We start from the raw sequence: 19,537 nt of genomic DNA, 5'->3' as shown, positions 1-19,537 counted from the left end.
TCCATTGCTGGTGGTGCTGTTACTCTATTAATTGAAACTGGTAAACGAGCTCTTAATCAATCAGTAGATCTGACGTTTGCTCGGATATGTTTTGAAGAAGCTCATCGAATCGATTTAACGAATTGGTTTGTTCTCGACACATTAATGAGTCTTTATTTCGTGCTTAATGATCACAATGAATGTCTACAACTCGCAATCAAAGGATTAATGAAGGATGGCAATTACTTTAAAGCTCGTGTATTAATATCAGAAATATTGTTTCTTTCACCATCTTTAGAATCCAAATTGCCTGTTGAATTAGAATATTTACACAAATGGAATCCTTGTAAAGGTCATGATAGAAAGACAAATTTCAGCAAATTGACTTCCAGCAAAACCTTTTTGCGCAAATTGTTTTTGGGAAAAAACAGAATAGAAGATTTTTACCTTTAATTAAAACTGTTAAATCAACAATGAATTTATCATAATTTTGGGTCAGAAATTGCAATTAATCAAACAAATGTTAGTATTTTGATAATTAGAATCAAGTTAAATCCATCGGTTTCCGTTTTTAGATTTGTTGTCAAATTTTTCACAAAATTGAATCATAAATCCGTTTATGTCTTTTTTGTTAATATTTTTTTCATTTGATTAGGAATTGTTTGTTTGCTTAGAAACAATTTGCTCACTACAGAGTAAAAATGAATTCAGAGAAAGAGAACATAGAAAGATAGATAAAAAATTACATGGGAAAAGGGTAAACCAGAAACAAATTAAAACTAAAGATTGGTAAAAAGACGGAAAGTAGTTAACGAAATTGAGAATTAGCAGAGTTAGAACTCCATGATTTGTTGAAGAATTTCCTGATCTTCTATAAATGCACAGGTTTAGTTGTATTTAGTGTATTCAATTGATTTAATTTGAGTGTATTTAATTATACGCTATCGTTACTTAATAAATTTATTTAGATAAACTTTTTTATAAGCTACAATTTTTGAGTGTTTTTATCGTGAGAAAAACAAAGAAGAAACAAATTAAGAAACAGAAAAAATAAAAAGTAATTAAAGAAAAACAGTTATCGTAATGGTCAATTGATTTTTCAACAGAAAAAAGTTTCATCACACAGTAAATGATAATTAATGTTTCTAGACTTAACTTTCTTGAAGCTACTTTTAGAACCTCTGATCATTTCACTCTTGCTCATGAAAGAAGTGAAGTTTTTTCGCACTTCTTATTGACTAACATTTATTTTTAATATTTGATTTTTATAGCCAGGGAATATTTTTGGTGTAAGTAATAAGTAGTAATGAGTAGTCAACCAATCGCCAAGTTGGACTGTGATCACGATCAAAGTGAAGTTTTTTATGTTCACAAATGTTTAAAGACATTTTGTCATCATTGTCAACAAGAAAACCGACCATGTGTCTTATGTAAAACCGATCTCATCGAAGCTGATTACCTCAAAGCCATTGACAAGATAAGATGTGGAGATGATTCTGTTTGTAACAATCAAGCCATTTTCCATTGTTTGTGTAGTAAAAAAGATTTTTGTGAGATTCATTTACTAAAATTTCATCGAAAAATTTTAGCATCTAAAAGATGTTGTGCTGTTATTCTCAATTCGGGTACGGATGACCCTTCATGTTCCAAATGTGACAATTTTATTGCTCAATTTGTTGACAAGACAACTAATGAACTATTCTGTGAGACATGTAGTAAGAATAAGTCAGTAAATATTGTGCCCATTGACCGTGACAATAACAACAATAATACCACCGTTAACATCGACATTGACAAAAATTTTCATATTCATCGGGATATTATTGGTAATCAATTGAATTTATTGAGCACAAAACTTCAAGAGTATACGAAAGAGATTGAAGAAGAAAAGGCCAAGTTCAATAAAGAAATCAACCACTTGCAAAAGGAATTGGAATCTTATGTCAAAATTAACAAAGATCAATTAGACTCTTTGCGAGCTTCAGTGGACAAAGTTAAACAATTTTTAAAATTATTGAATCGAGATGATAAACTTGGAATAATTAATCTAATCAAGTCTGATAAACTCAACTATAAACTTGCGGACTCGAAATTGAAGTTGTGGGTTGAAGAGATCATTAAATCGTATAATATTCCTGAATTAACAAAATCGGGTTTTAACTGGATCGAAGAGACTGATTTTTATGAGTTGGTTCCTGGTCCACGGAATCGTCTAATCATAGTCCATTCTTTCCAGATAATTTAAATTGGCTCACTACTTTATCAAAGATCATCTTCGCCATAAAATGACTGTAACTCTCCATCCTGCCCTGTAAGTCGAGCAATCTTATCAACTCTATCCAACCAAAGTTTGTTCACCTCACAAACCAGAAACAACTTACAAAAAACGATTTGGATTATTTTCTCGACTGTTCTTCCATTGCTGGTGGTGATGTTACTCTATTAATTGAAACTGGTAAACGAGCTCTTAATCAATCAGTAGATCTGACGTTTGCTCGGATATGTTTTGAAGAAGCTCATCGAATCGATTTAACGAATTGGTTTGTTCTCGACACATTAATGAGTCTTTATTTCGTGCTTAATGATCACAATGAATGTCTACAACTCGCAATCAAAGGATTAATGAAGGATGGCAATTACTTTAAAGCTCGTGTATTAATATCAGAAATATTGTTTCTTTCACCATCTTTAGAATCCAAATTGCCTGTCCGTCTTAAATATCTGAAAAATTGGAATCCTGAGCAAGGCTCAGAAAGGAAGAGGAAACTTTTAGCAGTACTGGAAAATTTAAAACAGCTATATGAGAGACGAAAGGAAAGTGAAACAAAACAAGAAAATGTTCGAAAATCTTTAAGTTTCGATCTCAATGACACCACCAATTCTTTAAAATCTGTCATTTCAGCCTTGATAGACGTTAAAAACAAAATGACAGAACATAGAGTCGATTCAAATGAGTTAATATCAATCACTATCTATTTCAATCCTGTCCCAAATGGCAATGCTTCTCAATCTATACGTAGTTCTCACAAGGAAACCCTAAATCAAAATAATAAGCGAAAGACACGTGGGTCAAGTCCTGAGTTATCTGTCAAACGAAGATCAGTTCGAGATAAAAAGACAACCGATGCAACAGTCGACAACATGTACAAAAAGATTTTCTTCATGTTTCCCAAAAGTATTTTAACACGTGAAATAGTCCAAGAAGAGGAGTTACAGGTACAAACAAAGAACGAAGCTCAAGTGGAACATTTAATTTTAACCCGTTACCTCTCGAAACAAATACCATTCGTCTCAAAAGGAAAACAAATCTGCCTGCTTATCTCTGATCTTCTATACGAAATAGCAGACCAAGCAACTTCAATCAAATTACCTTCCAATTTCATTGATCTGTATGGAATTCATCGAGAATGGTATCCGCTATTTTCAACTATTTCAACCAAGAACATAACACCAGAAGAGATAAACTTAATCTTAACTGCCAATGAAGTGAAGTTTAATCAATCTGAAGCAATATTTTTGACTGAATCGATTCCATATCTGCGAGATTTATTGAATCCCAACGATTATGATAAATTTTTCATTCGTCTCATGATTCTTCGAGGAATCAAAGAATCTAAAGTTAATTATCTTCTAATGGCAAATGAAGTTTTCGAAAAATCTAACCTTAAATTGGTTCAAACAACAAATCAAACAGTTTACAGTTCATCTATTCTTAAATCAATGATAAACAAGATGAATGAAAATAATTTGGATACGTTATTGGACCAACATCGACACGAGGAAATTGTTGAACTATTAGCATCTAAATCTGCGCTCTCTAGACAAGAAGAAGTGTACCTTTGTCGCGCCATTCAGTCTTCAAAACAATGGAAACGAGGGATCGAGATAATTGCTAAAAGTAAACAATTAACTGATCGATTGTTAAAACTGTTACGAGCTTGTTTAAAGAATGGAAATAAACTATCAATTGATCGAGAGTTGGCCATTAATTTGCTCAAATTAGGGACTGAAGATTACAATGCAATGGCCTGGACTTGTATTCTACAAACATTTATAAATGAAATGCGAGTTGATAAAACTGACGAAGGAAAAATCACCGGTTTAATTGGTTCAGTTCACGATTATTTAGGTCATGTAGGTGCTTGTTGTGATTACAATAGAGAGTTTTTATCTCTTTCATTAGATTATCTGATCAATCAATGTAACAAAAAGAAAGAGAGACTAATCAACAGCTGTCTTGGTTGTTTTACAATCAATTAAAATGTAGCCTTTATCTCTCATCATGAAACGAGAGTTACTCTACGTTGGAAGGACATATTTACTATTTACAATCACTTCATTCTAAAACTTTACCAACTTTGATAGTGAAACAAGTAAATGATTGGCTCAAATATTGAGGAAATGTTACGCAATTTGCTTCCTTGGTCCCTGACAATTTAATCCTGAAAGATTTTCCAATTCTATCAAAGAATATATCGATCATGAAAATCAATTGAGCCTACAATTATTCCAAAAATCATGTTACTCAAGATCTTTACTATTATTTAGCTGATTATTACGAAAAACAAAGAGGTTCGGTAAGTTAATTCATTTAATAGCTACCAAATTTAAATGTTTTCTAATATTATTCATCTAATCCAGAGAAGCCATCAAATTTTATATCCTTGATCTAACTTTAAATTGCAATCGATTTGATTCATGGTGGTTGTACTCGCAATGAAAATCTAATCTAAGTGTATTCTTTGCCAGTGAGTATTTAATCTTATGTTTATTTTGTTAAAATTTGATCTTTAACCAATCTCTAATTTCTTTTGAAACAGAGTTGTCAAGTTTTCTACTCAGCTATTGATGAAGTGTTGCTTTTGGGAAAGCAAGTCGATGTTACAATGAAGCACTTCGACTTAAAGAAGGTGAATCTAAATTAATGATTAAATATGGAAAGTGTGCTTATAACATCGCGAGTTATATTTCTCGAGTCATAAAATTTGGACCAGTTTGGAAAATTCGAGAAAGAAGCAATGAATCAACGGCGACAATTTTAGATCAAGCTCGAGTTTGCTTGAATCAGCTAACAAATTTGGATGCTGATGAAATTTGGATGAATTATTATTTCTTAGGAAAAATCGCTGAAAGAAGTAACATCTTACAAACACTTCGATATTATGAATTATCTAAGCTTCATATGCTCTCAAGTCCAGCAATACTAAGTAACAGTAGTAATGTCAATGATATGTGTTTCGCGCCGATTTCACTATCGTATTCACGCTTGTGTCCTCAAGTATATTTATAGGCACAAAACTCCGCCAGCAAAATATTATCACAGATCATGTTGTTTCTAATTCGTGCTGAAAAAAGCTATTACGTTGCTAAGTTTAATCAAGAGATGAAACAGATGATGAAATTATGGAAGATGCCAACGAAACGGTGACTGATTTGGTTACTCTGGTCCATGATGGAATCCTCGAAAGTGACAGTGAGAAACTATTCACCAGAATAGTACAAATGTGTCTTGAAGAGATTCTTTACATTTTAGAAGATTATCATCGGCATTACAAATCACTCTATCAATTGCTCATCATTATTTTCTGACTAAAGACTATCGATTCTCAAAAGGTACTTACAAAATCATTTCAATTTCCAACTTCTTCACAAGGCTTTTCATCAGATGAGGAAAGTTCAACTGCTTCAGAATGTACGTTTGAAGGTCTTTTGACTTGACTGTATCTTCTTCCCTATTCAAACGACACCAGATGACATATTAGAGACCAGGAAGTTACGTCACTCATATTCGATCAAGTCAGTTATTGATTAATGTAAACAAGAATTTGGGAGATGCTGAACAATTGTTTGAAATCACAACGCTTTTGGTTTCATCAGAATTGAGTAGCAAAGTTTCTTCGTGAAACCGATCGTATCTATCTTGGAAAACAAGCAATGGAAAATTGTTTCAACGTTTACGAAAGTCGAATTGCAAAAGCAAAAATCGTCGTAATTTAGATCAAATTAAAGAGGATGTAAGGAGAATTTGTAACAAATTGATGGAATATCCTATTTATAAACAACAGGCTCAATTTCTCGAAGAACATGTCGAATGTGTAACAATTGATTAATTTTATTAATCCATTTCCATGATGAAAGATTTTTTAACAATATTTCAAATTAGCCAGAATCTTTTGAATTCTTGAATATTTCCTTGGTCATTCCATTTTTATCCATTGGCCGACCTTTCACTCAATTCAACCTTTGAATCTCTTTATCCCCTTCTCTTATTCTTTCACAAATGTTTGAAGACTTTTTGTGATGAGTGCAGGCAAGAAAATCGTTTAAGTTTCTTGTGGAACATTGAACTCGAAAATATTATCGAAAATCTTGAAATTTATCGTGCTGATGTACAAAAGCGATTGAATCTATTGAACACAAAACTAAATGAGTATACGATTGAGATAGAAAACGAAATATGGCCTAATTCAATAAAGAGATTGGTCGTATGAGAAATGAATTAAAATGTTACTTTAATATTTTTATTGGTCAAAATAGATTCTTTGCGATCGGAAGTGGACAATGAAATTTCTTTTTATGTTTATTTTTTGTATTAAAATACAATTAACTGTAATTGATATTATCGAATGTGTGAGTCATTAAACTTATCAGAAATTAGCTTGTAAGAGAAAGAAAAACGTTTACTCAAATCAGTTGGACAATTAAACTGTTATTGAGAGAAAATTTCTAATCAAAAGTGTATATCTTCGTGACATAGATCAGGCCAATCTTGGAAAATGTTTTGAGAAGTTGATTTAACATTTAAACAGCGAAAAAACCATGACACTTTGGTGCCAATTAAAGCCGATATACAGAGAATGTACAAATAAAAGTAAGAATAGATAAACATATCATCCAAATGAATTGGGATTAAGAAGGAAAATTCTGGTTAATTAACATTCGAGTCGCGCGCCTTTTGGTTTTGTTCCTTTTCTTTTGAATGTTTACAATTCACGAAAATAATTTAGTCAAATTTAACCTGTTGCCTAAAATATTAAAATACAATATAAAGTTAATTGATATTTGAATGTGCAGTCATCAAATTCATTAGCAATTAGCTTACAGAAAGAGATCGTTTACTCAAATCAGTTGGACAATTTAATCCACAATTAAACTGTAATAGCAAAGAAAATTTCTTGTGAACTCACCCTAGAGATGAGCGATTATTTAGATATACGATGATCGATGCTGACGTAATAATTTTGAAAAAATCGATGTTTTGTTGTTTTAGAAAAAGAAAGAGACAAAGGAAACGATTTGGGAGAGATTTGAAGTTTCATCACATAGAAAATAATTAATGATGCTGAACGTTCTTGAAGTTACCTTTAGAACCTCTGATCATTTTCCTATTGCTCATAAAAGTGAGTTTTGATTCTTAATTCTTATTGACTAACATTTATCTTGAATATTTGATTTTTATAGTCAGGAATATTTTTGATGAAAGTAATAAGTAGGAATGAGTAATCAACCAATCACCAAGTTGGACTGTGATCACGATCAAAGTGAAGTTTTTATGTTCACAAATGTTTAAAGACATTTTGTCATCGTTGTAAACAAGAAAACCGACCATGCCCTTATGTAAATCTGATCTCATCGAAGCTGATTACCTCAAAGTCATAGACAGGAAAATATGTGGAGATGATTCCAATTGCATTTTTATAGCCAGAGATTTTACATTTTTATAACGAGAATGAGTAATCAATTGATCAACAAGTAAGACTAAGGTCATGATCAAAGTGACGTTTTTTATGTTCATAAATGTTCATAAAGTTACTTTTAGACGCACTGTGCATTTCTTTCTTGATCATGAAAGAAGAGAGTACTACTTTTTGAATATTATTGAAAACCTTTAACTTGAATATTTGATTTTTTATCTACAAGGAATGTGTAATCAACAAATCAGTTAATTGATTAATTGATGAAAATTTAGCGACAATGACTTTAACGTGGTTAATATGATCATCTTCCCATTAAATTATGATAAAAGTAAATATTGATTCTTCATCTATTTTATTATCCATTAAATACTTCTTGAGTCTATTTATCATACTATCACCGTACTGAACTGAACTCAGCTTGAATTTAATTTGATTTTCTATGGATAGGTCAAAGAGATATTGTACATCAGCATTTACTTAGCACCTTTAACATTTGTATTATCTCTTTATTTACAGCGAATAAGCGAATAAATAAAGCAGCTGACAAAGTTAAACAATTTTTGGATCTATTGAATCGCAGTGATAAACTTGGAATAATTAATCTAATCAAATCGGATAAACTCAACTATAAACTTGCGGACTCGAAATTACGGCTGTGGGTTGAAGAGATCGTCCAATCGTCTAATATTCCTGAATTAACAAAATCGGTTTTAGCTGGATCGAAGAGACTGATTTTCATGAGTTGGTTCCTGGCCCACGGAATTGGAAGTCTAATCATAGTCCATTCTTTCCAGATAATATACTTAAATTGACTCACGACTTTATCAAATATCATCTTCGCCATAAAATGAATGTAACTCTCCATCCTGCCCTGTAAGTCAAGCAATCTTATCAACTGTATCCAACAAAGTTTGTCAACCTCACGAATCAAAAACAACTTACAAGAAATGATTTGGATTATTTTCTCGACTGTTCTTCCATTGCTGGTGGTGATGTTACTCTATAAATTGAAACTGGTAAACGAGTACTTAATCAGTCAGTAGATTTGCAGTTTGCTCGAATATGTTTCGAAGCAGCTCATCGAATCGATCCAAACAATTGGTTTGTTCTCGACACTTTAATGGGTCTTTATTTCTTATTCAATGATCACAATAATTGTCTACAACTCGCAATCAAAGGATTAATGAAGGATGGCAATTACTTTAAAGCTCGTGTATTAGTCTCAGAGATGTTGAAACTTTCGCCATCTTTAGAATCCAAATTGCCTGTCCGTCTTAATTATCTAAAAATTGGAATCCGCAGCAGGCTTAGAAAGAAAAGTAAACTTTAGAAGTTCTGGAGAATTTAAAACAACTCCATGAGCGACAAAAGGAAAGTGAAGCAAAACAAGAAGTTGTTCAGAGATCTTTAAGTTTCGATCTCAATGACACCAGCTATAATTCTTTAAAATCTGTCATTTCAGCCTTGCTAGACGTTAAAAACAAAATGACAGAACATAAAGTCGATCGAAACTTGTTAATATCAATCACTATCTTTTCAATCCTGTCCCAAATAATGCTTCTCGATCTATCCGCAGTTCTCAGGAAGCCCTAAATCAAAATAATAAGCGAAAGACACGCGGGTCAAGTCCTGAGTTATCTATGAAACGAAGATCAGTTCGTGATAAAAAGACAACCGATGAAACAGTCGACAAAATGTACAAAAAGATATTCACAATACTTTCTTCCCTGAAAGTATTTTAACTCGTGAATTAGTTCAAAAAGAGGAGTTACAGGAACAAACACAAAACGAAGCTCAAGTGGAACATTTTATTCTAACCAGTTATTGCTCGAAACAAATACCATTAGTCTCAAAGGAAAAAATCCACTGCTTCAATTTCATGTTTACACTCATTTCCCTTAAATCAATGATAAACAAAATGAATGAAAATAAATTGGACACATTATTGGATCAACATCGAAATGAAGAAACCTTTGAACTTTTAGCATCGGAATCTCAACTTTCTAAACAAGATGAAAAGTATTTTTCTCAAGCTATTCAATCATCAAAACAATAGAAACGAGGGATCGAAATACTTTCACAACGCAATCAATAAACTCATCAGATGCTAAATCTAATACTAATGTGTTTGAAGAATGAAGATAAACTATCAATTGATAGAAAATTTTCTAAGCTTTTAGCATACAAAATGAAGATTACAATGCAATGGCCTGGCCTTGTATTCTAAAACATTTATGAACGACCTGAGACTTGGTAACACTGACGAAAATAAGGCTGCGAGCTTGATTGATTCACGTTTATCTAGAGAATAACAAAGTTGGTGAAGTTTTCAGCTTTATCACTCGATTTCTCGACCAATCAAGTTTATAACACCATAGTGAAATTAATCCTTAGTAGGCTTGGATGTTTCCATAACAAGTTTAAATGTTAACAATGACCACTCATAAAGGAATAGTGGTTAATCTACAGTTGGAGACTATTTATTTGATATATTATCACTTTACTCTAAAAATTTACCAGATTTCGACAAATCCTGAATTTATAATCCTGAAAGATTTTTAATCTGCTCAATAAATATTTAGATAATGTAAAACTAATTGAGGCTTAGTCAAATATTACCAGACATCATGTTACTCAAGAGATTTACTATTACTTCGCCGATTATCACTTAACATACAGAGGAAAATTGAATTGCAAAAGAGAGAATAGAAAGAAAGAAATAAAATTACATGGGAAAAGGGTAAAGGAGAAATGTAATTAAAAAACTAATCAAAATTAGAAAAAAAGATGAAAAGTAATTCAAAAACATTCATCGTGATAGTCTATTGATTTTTCAACGAAATAAATTACAGAATTTACTGGTCTTTTGAAAAACGAACAGGTTCAGTTGATTGCTATTACTTATTAGTTATCATTAGTTAATTAATGAATTAATTTTATATAAACTTTTCATAAGCTAAATTTTTCAAGTGTTTTTTTATTGGAAAAAAAACAGATAACATAAAACATAAAAACAAATTAAGGTAAGAAAAAAGATAAAAAGTAACTAAAGAAAAACATTCATCGTGAAGGTCAATTGATTTTTCAACAGAAAAATTTACATCAAATGATCAATTGATAAGTAGTGGTGCCAATTTAAACCTCTCAACAGTTACTTTAAACAATTTCCAAACAATATTTCGATAGTAATTTTCAAAGCTCATGTAATCGTGATAATTAGCTTTCAATATTTATGCTTATGACTCTTTTGATCATTTCTCTCTTGATTACGGAAGAAGAGAGTATAGCATTCTTGACTATTATTTACTAACCTTTTACTTGAATGTTCGAGTTTTTGTTTGATCTACAGGGATTGAGTAAATAACTGGATATGATAATCAATTGGATTGTGGTCACGATCAAAGTCACACCATACAGCCCATTTAGAGCGCTCAATATATCATTCCTGTTCATATTGTGTAAATATGAACTCGTAAAAACTGATTATCTCAAAACTATCGACAAGAAAAGATGTGAAGATGATTCCGTTTATGACAAGCAAACCATTTTTCATTGTTTTTGTTATGAAAAAGATTTTTGTGAGGCTCATTTACTTAGTTTTTATCGAACGCTTTTACCATCGAAAAGATGTTGCGTTGTGATTCTCAGTTCGGAGACTGATGATCAACCATGCTCCAAATGTAGCAAGTGTATCGCTCAATTTTTCGATAATGACACTAATGAATTATTTTGTGCAAAATGCGCGAATAATAACAACTCTTCTAATATCGTACCAATTGAACTAGACAACAACAACAGCGATACAAACAACATCAGTAGCAATAAATGTCCACCCCCGGACCCACCATAATTTTTTTACATGCCACTTCCACTCCACTGTCATTTCTACTCACTGTCATTTCTACTCCACTGTCATTTCACCCCATGTCCAGAAATGTCCACCACTTCCACTCCACCCCATTCAAAAACGGCGCATACAAATTGGCTCAGAAATAACATTGTCATTTCTAATCCACCTCAACCCAGTAAAACTCATGCAGTAAATGTCTTAGAAATAACACTGTCATTTCTAATCCACCTCAAACCTGTTTTAATTCAATACATTTAAAATACATTACCATCTCCAAGACAAACAGGTTTTAATCAATTTAACTACTGTCACCTCTAGGACAAACCGGTTTTATCTTTGTTAGGAAGTCTAAACACCTCTAAACATCATTCAATGGTATAAATAAAGAAAACAAAATTAAAAAAACGTCACATCATTATTAGTATAGCGTGTTTTATATTGTTTGAATTAAAAATCTCGTGTTCAATTTAATCATATAAAATGGCCTTTTCCGTTATGACCTGGACCTCAACTAAATTATTCGTTCATGAGTACATTCATGTATCGGTAAGCTATGGATTTAAAGATGGAGAAAAGCTTCGTCGTTTGGATATTCGAACTTATAATGCTGCAGGATTACCAACTAAACTAGGTGTTTCCCTTTCTTCTGAGGAGATTACATTTTTATTGGAGTTCATAAAGCTGTTTCTTAAGAATGAAAGTCCATTGGAACGAAGTAGTCATTATGTAACTATCTCACTTGATTCTCGAGACGGTATAAGTATCCAACAATTTGATAGAAAGGTTATAATTACAACTGCCGTTATGAAAATTATACGTGACTTGGAAAAACTCATCTTGATGCTAGTTGGAACTGATGATCTACCATTAAATCAATTGATGGACGCTTATATAATATCAACCTATCTTGATGAAAAGATGATGAAACTTGGGGATTGGTCAACAGCTGATAACAAATTAACTTCAACTTATGATGGATTTTATCCTAAAGTATTTCTCACCAAGTTAGAACTTGTTACACCTCAAGAATTATTGGAGCGATCAGTTGATTTTGACGCATTAGTTAAATTCAAGAAAGATGACCCAGTTCTTTTCAACTCACTCACGCTTTTTCTTTACATAAATAAAGAAATTAATTAAGTATCAAATTGTATAAGAAACGATGATTGATTGATAATATAATAAAATTCTCTCACAAGATGCAAACCTATCGCGTTTATTTACATCATCCTTTCACAATGTTAGTCGCGGGTCCAACTGGATGTGGAAAAACAGAATGGTTACGAAAACTTATCGAATCAGCAAATAAAATGAGTTCTCCTCCACCAGAACGTATCACATATTTTTATGGCGAATACCAAGATGTATTCACATCAATGTCAAATGTTAATTTTATTCAAGGCTTACCAGAAAATATCATTGATAAGTTCGATGGAATAATACCAGAATGGATTATCATAGACGACTTAATGGCTGAGTCAACAAACTCAAAAGTTATAAGTGAATTATTTACTAAGGGATCCCATCATAGAAATTTATCTATTATCTTGATAATGCAGAACTTTTTCTGTAAAGGAAAAGAAAGTCGAAATATATCTTTAAATTCACAATACATAGTTTTATTCAAGAATCCAAGAGATCAATCAATAATAACTAATATAGCTAGACAAATGTTACCACGAAAAATGAACAAATTACAGGCTATATTCGAAGACGCAACAAAAAACCCATTCACATACTTATTCATTGATTTGAGACCGGAAACTCCAGTTGAAACTAGATTTATGACTAATGTTTTAAATGAAGAAGAATACATCACAACATACATTATATAAGAATTAAGGAAAATAACATGTTATCCAAATCTATAAAAATGAGCGTTAAAAAAGCAGTTGAATGCTACTCTTGTTTAAAGAAATTAGCTAAAGCTAAATCAGCGGGTGAAAACAAATTTTCATCAGTACCAAATAGTATTTACACAGTTATTTCTGATATCGCACGGAATATTCTGAAAGGAATTATACCAATTAACTTGAAGTGTAAAATAAGCTGAAACTATATAAGAATCAAGTACGTAAGCTAGGTAAAGCAACTAAAGTCAATGATCGTAAAAGATAGTCAACCAACACGGAGTTTTCTATCAGCCTTTTAGTTCCCGCTTAGTATTTTAGCTAAGGTCACCACCGATAATATTGGATAATAATGAATTCATTAACTCGTATGTATCTTGTTTCTGAAGATAAATACAAAAGAAATTGTATCAGACCCAGTAAAACTAAACAACTCTTCAACAAAAACTTACCGGTTGAAACAAAAGTTAAATTTCACAACGATAATTTAGCTAGAAAAATTGGAAGATCTGAACCATCTCCTGAAACTGTCAAAACCTTGATTGACGCAATAGCGAAAAAATTTACATCAGAAGAGACTCCTAATGAGAGATTAATTTCCAATAATAACAATAATGTTAGTAATATTTATGATGGTGAGGATGTTGCTGAAAATATTGAATATGATGAAAGTAATATTTTTGATTATACTGAAAATGAAGCGAATAATAGCAAAGTTGAGAGTGAGCCATCTCGAAATGAAAGTTTTTTCTCTAGACTAATCAACAGCGTTAAACCAGGTCCATCAACTCCTGTGGATAAATCAACCTCACTCAAAACGGTTCTACTTGGTATTCCTGGTCTTATTGATAAAAATGGACGTGTAAGGAAAGGTGCAGGATATATAAAAGGCAGTAATGTAAACGACATTGTTAAATACTTATCCTCAGAGGACATTGTTGGTAAGAAACCAAATGGAATGGATTATTTACTGAAATTTGTGTAATGGAAGACAGACCAATAAAAAATTATATTTTGAATAAGAAAATCAGAGCTGAAATGGAATCCACTTCACCATCAACATCACATGGATCAAGTAATATTGAAGGCGCATCATTGAGATCATGGCAATCATTAGTGAAATACTGAAAGATATTTATTATGATACAAGATCCACTGGTTCTTACGGTGGGATCAAACGGTTATACAATACCGCTAGGTTAAAAGACAGTAAAATCAAATATCGAGATGTTCAGTCTTGGCTTTCAGATGAAGATACATATAATTTATTTAGAACGGCAAAGAAAAATTTTGAGACTTCCAATTTTAGTGGATTATGTTGATGATGAACAGTAGCTGATTTACTTGATATGAGTTGGATTAAAATGAAAACAATAACTATCGTTATATTTTGGTCACTATTGACTGTCTCTCAGATATGCTTTTGGAATATTGTTAAAGAATAAAGATGCCTTATCAGTTATTGAAGCATTCAAACAGATCTTCAGTTCAGGTCATAAGCCCAAGAAAATCCAAACAGATCAAGGAAAGAGTTCCTTAATAAACAAGTATTAAATTTTTTTAAACAAAATGATATTAATCACTTTGTAGCAACGGATGGTTTAATTAAATGTGCGATTGTTGAGAGATTTAATCGAACATTACGATCCAGATTACATAGATATATGTTTGCTAAAAATACAAACAAATATTACGATGTACTTAGTGAAATAATAGATGGATATAACCTATCATATCATAGAACTATAAAGATGAGTCCAAACCAGGGCCGTAACAATGAAAGATTAGTAATCAAAAATATACTTGATGGTCAAAAAGTTCTTAGAACTAAACAAGTACCATATAAAGTTAATGACTTTGTCCGAATATCACGTGATAAAGGAATATTTGAAAAAGAGGCAACTGAAAGTTTTACAAAGGAGTTATTCAAGATTCGTAAAGTTAAGAAGACACCTCAAGGTTATATTTACAGATTGAATGATTGGTCGGGAGAGCCTATAACTTCTGTATTTTATCAAGATGAAATTTTCAAAGTGTCGGAACCAAGTACATATAAGATCGAGAAAATTTTAAAAACAAGATTGAGTGCTAATGGAAAACCTGAATACTTTGTTAAATGGTTAGGTTACCCTGCTAAATTCAATAGCTGGACTGAAGATGCCGGATGAATTTTGTATTGATTTAGTTTCAAACGCAAGCATGGATATTCATCCAGATAATACATTGTCCAAATTTACTAATAATTTATCATGTCCAATAAATCTTGAAGGAAAATGGAAAGTTGGAATACAAGAAATATTTTATCCAACAACATATGAAATCAATACTAAAACTGTGAAGTTCAGCCTTTTCTATGGTGGAACATATCGATTGGGAAAATTTGAGTTCACTTACTTTGAAAGTGATGACATCAACAAAATATTAAAATGTATAAATGATGTCTTCAAATCATCTGTTTCTGTAATAAATGCTGATTATCCACCTGATTCTTCTACAAAATGGTTCTATAGAGATAAAAGCAGGTTGGCATCGAGGTGATAAGATACTACCTTATTTTGTTGATTCGGAATTTTAGAAACGCTAGGATGGACATATGATGGTTACATGAAACATTGTGAAATATTGTTCAGAAAATCACGCATCAATACTCGCCAAAAACCCAAAACCGGAATAAAGTCTCATCTTCTTTCATTTATACAGATCTTATAAGTGAACACTTTGTAGGTGATCATTTCGCCAGACTGTTGAGAGTTCTTCCGCTGAATTTAGAGTCGAAAATGGCCAACATAACATTCATGAAACCTTTTATTATCCAGTTCGTATCAATAGAATTGATGAGATAAATGTGTTACTTTGTGATGAAAACGGCTCACAAATAAAATTTACGAATGGGAGAGTCTTTATTAGTTTACATTTTATAAAAGATATTGTATATAAAAGTAAAACTATTAATAAAAAAGATAAGAAACAAAAAAGATGAATCGAAAAGTTTACTGTGCGTGTGATAGTGATTTCACAAATTATTTTCTTAATCAATCCGGAAGTGGTTTCAATGATATTTCTGTTTATTCAGGTAATCCATACCAACGTGGTTATGGGTTAGGCTCAACATTGAAACGTTTCGGTATCAATCTTGAAATTTTAGGAAAACATTTATTAAAACAGGAATAAATGTTGGTTCAGATATTTTAGCTAATAAACTTTTCAAGTGCTAAGACTCAAGCTAAACATGGTTTGAAAACAGCAGCCAAAGAAGGTTTAGGTGAAATAGAAACTGATAGATCAATATGGAAATGGTATAAGAAAACGTAAATATACTACTTCCGCTAAAAATCAATAGCTAAAAATCAGAAAAGAAAAAATAGACATAGAGATATCTTTTCATAATGGAATATTTATGAATCTTCATTGCCATCTAGCAAGTCTGAGTTACAGATTTTCTCTATACCACCAACTCAAACAGTGATAGAATCAAGTTATGAAGTCGAATATCGACCTAACTCTAGTTTAGATTCATCGAAATGTTATGAAATTGTTGTTCCTTCGAGTGAAGATTTTACTGATATGGCTGCGTCAATGTTGAGTCTAACTATACGTGTACAAACTCAAAATGGTTCAAATATACCAGAAACTAGTAAAATAATGCCCGTTACTAACTTCGGTAATTCTTTATTCGAACAAATTGATCTATTTATTGGCTCAGTTAACACTATACAAGCTAATAATATGTATCATTACCAGTCATATATTGAAGACCTATTATTCAGACAACATAACCCATGTGACGCCGGTGGTGAAACGCATGAGACAGTGTTGAAAATGGTTCATTCGATCTTTATTTCGATTACATTTACCTATTTGTGAGCAAGATAAACTACTGATAAATAATATTCCACTAATTTTCGATTCACTAGAAGTTCAGACAGTTTCCACTGATCAAGTATGATAGTGTCGATAAAGATACTTATCAAATTAAGTTTGAAAGATTAGCACTACATATAAAACGTGTGAAGCTATTTGCTGAAGCCTCTAAAAGTATCATCTTAGCCCTTGAAAAGGGTCCTGCTAAATATTTTATTACACGTAATGACACACGAAACTTTTCAATACCGGCTGGTCAAATGATTGCATCAATTGATAATATGTATTCTGGAATATTACCACGAAGGATTTTTATGGGAATTACAAAAGAAACCGCTCATTCCGGAGATTTAAATGAAGATCCATTCTCATTCAATGATTTTGGTCTCAATTACATTGCATTGAATGTTGATGGAATGACAATACCAAGTATTCCATACACCTAATTTCAAAGATGGACTTTACATGAGAGTTTGTAAACCTATACCGATGTCTTGGCCAGGACGAGTACCACAATTACATGTTGACTGATGAATATAAGAAACATACAACATTGTTTGGATTCGATCTTTCTCCGGATGGATCTATAGGAGCAGAAAATGAACACTCTCTGATTAAAGAGGTACTATAAGATGTGATCTTAAATTCAATTCACAATTAAAAAGATCATTAAAAGTGGTCGTGTTTGCACAGTTTGATAATCTCATAACAATTGATAAGGATCGAATAATCTCGTTAGATTACTAATAAATATGTTAACTGTCATAAAATAATTGACATTTAGATAAAGAAATAGAATTAGTATTATCAATTGATTAACAACTTTAATTAATCTATAATCTTATGTATTAATTAGGAAAAATAAAGGGTTAATTATAGTTAATTTAGATTAATTTTACAAAGAAATAACTAATAGAATTAAGATCAAAAATTTAGATAATATAAAGAAAAATAAGTAAAAGATCAAGGAGTAAAGATTTGCATCTCTCTTTCTTTTTCTCTTTCTTTTCATTCTCTTTCTCTTCTTTCTCTCTCAGGTATAAATTAAAACCCAGAGAGAAAGAAGAATCATCCTCAGTCTCCTCTCAACCCTTCCAATGAAAGGAAGAATCTCAGTGTTGAGATTCACCTTTTTTCCAACTTTTCCTTCTCTCTATCAACTCAACTAAGGAAGGATCTCAGTGTCGAGATCTACCTTAGTTCCTTTCTCTATCTTCTCCTAAACCCTTTTCTCTCACCTCTCTTAAACAAAACCTCAAGTCAAATGTATTAAAAGTAAAATGATAATAAAGTTATTTAAATCAACTAAATCAACTAAATCAACTAAATCAACATTCAATTGTCCAAATCCCAATTCTCTAAATAAATATCACTACAAATGGAGCCCACGATGAGGAAGGGCTAGTGATGGTACTCTTTTCGTTTCGTTATAACTCATTTTTCAATAAAATTCTGTCTCAAATATTGGTAAGCTTTCGGTTAATTTCTACCAATCTCTAACTCCTAATAAAACTTCAATTGTTTCAATCCACTTTTTCAAATCATATGTCTCAGTGTCGAGACTGATTAATTCAACTTCCTCTCAATTTCCTTTTTTCATCATATGTCTCAGTGTTGAGACTCTGATTCCATTCCAATTATGTCGGACTCTGACTATCCTAATGTTTTTGTCAATTCTGTCAATTACCCAAATAACTTTCCCAACGTTCCTACAACAATCAATCCATTCAGTGGTGAAAATGATCAAGAAGACATTGTTGAATGGATTAGTAACTTTGAATTTAACGCGAAACTTTTAAATTGGGACGAAAACGATATGTTCAGATTCCTACCCTTTTATTTAACTCAGAGTGCCAAAAGATGGTACCAGTTTATTTCAGGACCCTTTGCTTCTTCAGAAAAACCTAATAACTATCAGAAACTTAAGACTAGACTTATTCAAAACTTATGTCCACCAGATTACAGAATTAAACTCTCCACTCGTTTAAGTAGCTTTAGACAACAGCCAGGCCAGCCTTCTTCCAATTTCATCTACGAACTGATAGATCTCTGTTTAAAAATAGATGACAAAATGCCCGAATCAATGATAATAGGAATGATTAGAGATAAACTTCTTCCTCAAATTCAGTACGGTATCGCAATTCAAAATCCACAAACAATCAATGATTATATTTCTGCTAGCAGAATAGCCGAAAGAGCTAGTAGCCAGGTTAACTTTACCAAATAACCAATTCAATCAACCTTCTCCGATTGATAAATCAAATATATTAGAAACAGTACATAAGCTACAGAAAACAATC

The 19,537-nt window shown here is 31.8% G+C and overlaps 1 protein-coding gene across 1 annotated transcript; it reads left to right on the top strand.

Moving 5' to 3' along the window:
* Positions 1-15,575: 15,575 nt before the first annotated feature.
* On the top strand, positions 15,576-17,683 carry LOC128388915 (uncharacterized). Its single transcript, XM_053348386.1, has 3 exons — positions 15,576-15,898; positions 16,796-17,198; positions 17,291-17,683. The coding sequence occupies exons 1-3, from the start codon at positions 15,576-15,578 to the stop codon at positions 17,681-17,683; spliced, it is 1,119 nt and encodes a 372-aa protein (XP_053204361.1).
* Positions 17,684-19,537: the final 1,854 nt, after the last annotated feature.

This window comes from Panonychus citri, unplaced genomic scaffold (genome assembly GCF_014898815.1).
Source record: "Panonychus citri isolate SS breed McGregor unplaced genomic scaffold, ASM1489881v1 Contig00006, whole genome shotgun sequence".
Lineage (NCBI taxonomy): Eukaryota > Metazoa > Arthropoda > Arachnida > Trombidiformes > Tetranychidae > Panonychus > Panonychus citri.
The sequence above is the reverse complement of the archived record's forward strand: the minus strand, read 5'-3'. Positions and strand labels throughout refer to the sequence as shown.

What these genes read in the sequence shown, in the direction of transcription:
- LOC128388915 (XM_053348386.1), top strand. Translation starts at nt 15,576, where the DNA reads ATGGATATTCATCCAGATAATACATTGTCCAAATTTACTAATAATTTA. An exon ending in TTCTATAGAGATAAAAGCAG is followed by an intron (nt 15,899 to 16,795) that starts GTTGGCATCGAG and finishes ATTGCCATCTAG; the next exon opens with CAAGTCTGAGTTACAGATTT. An exon ending in ATGAGACAGTGTTGAAAATG is followed by an intron (nt 17,199 to 17,290) that starts GTTCATTCGATC and finishes TCGATTCACTAG; the next exon opens with AAGTTCAGACAGTTTCCACT.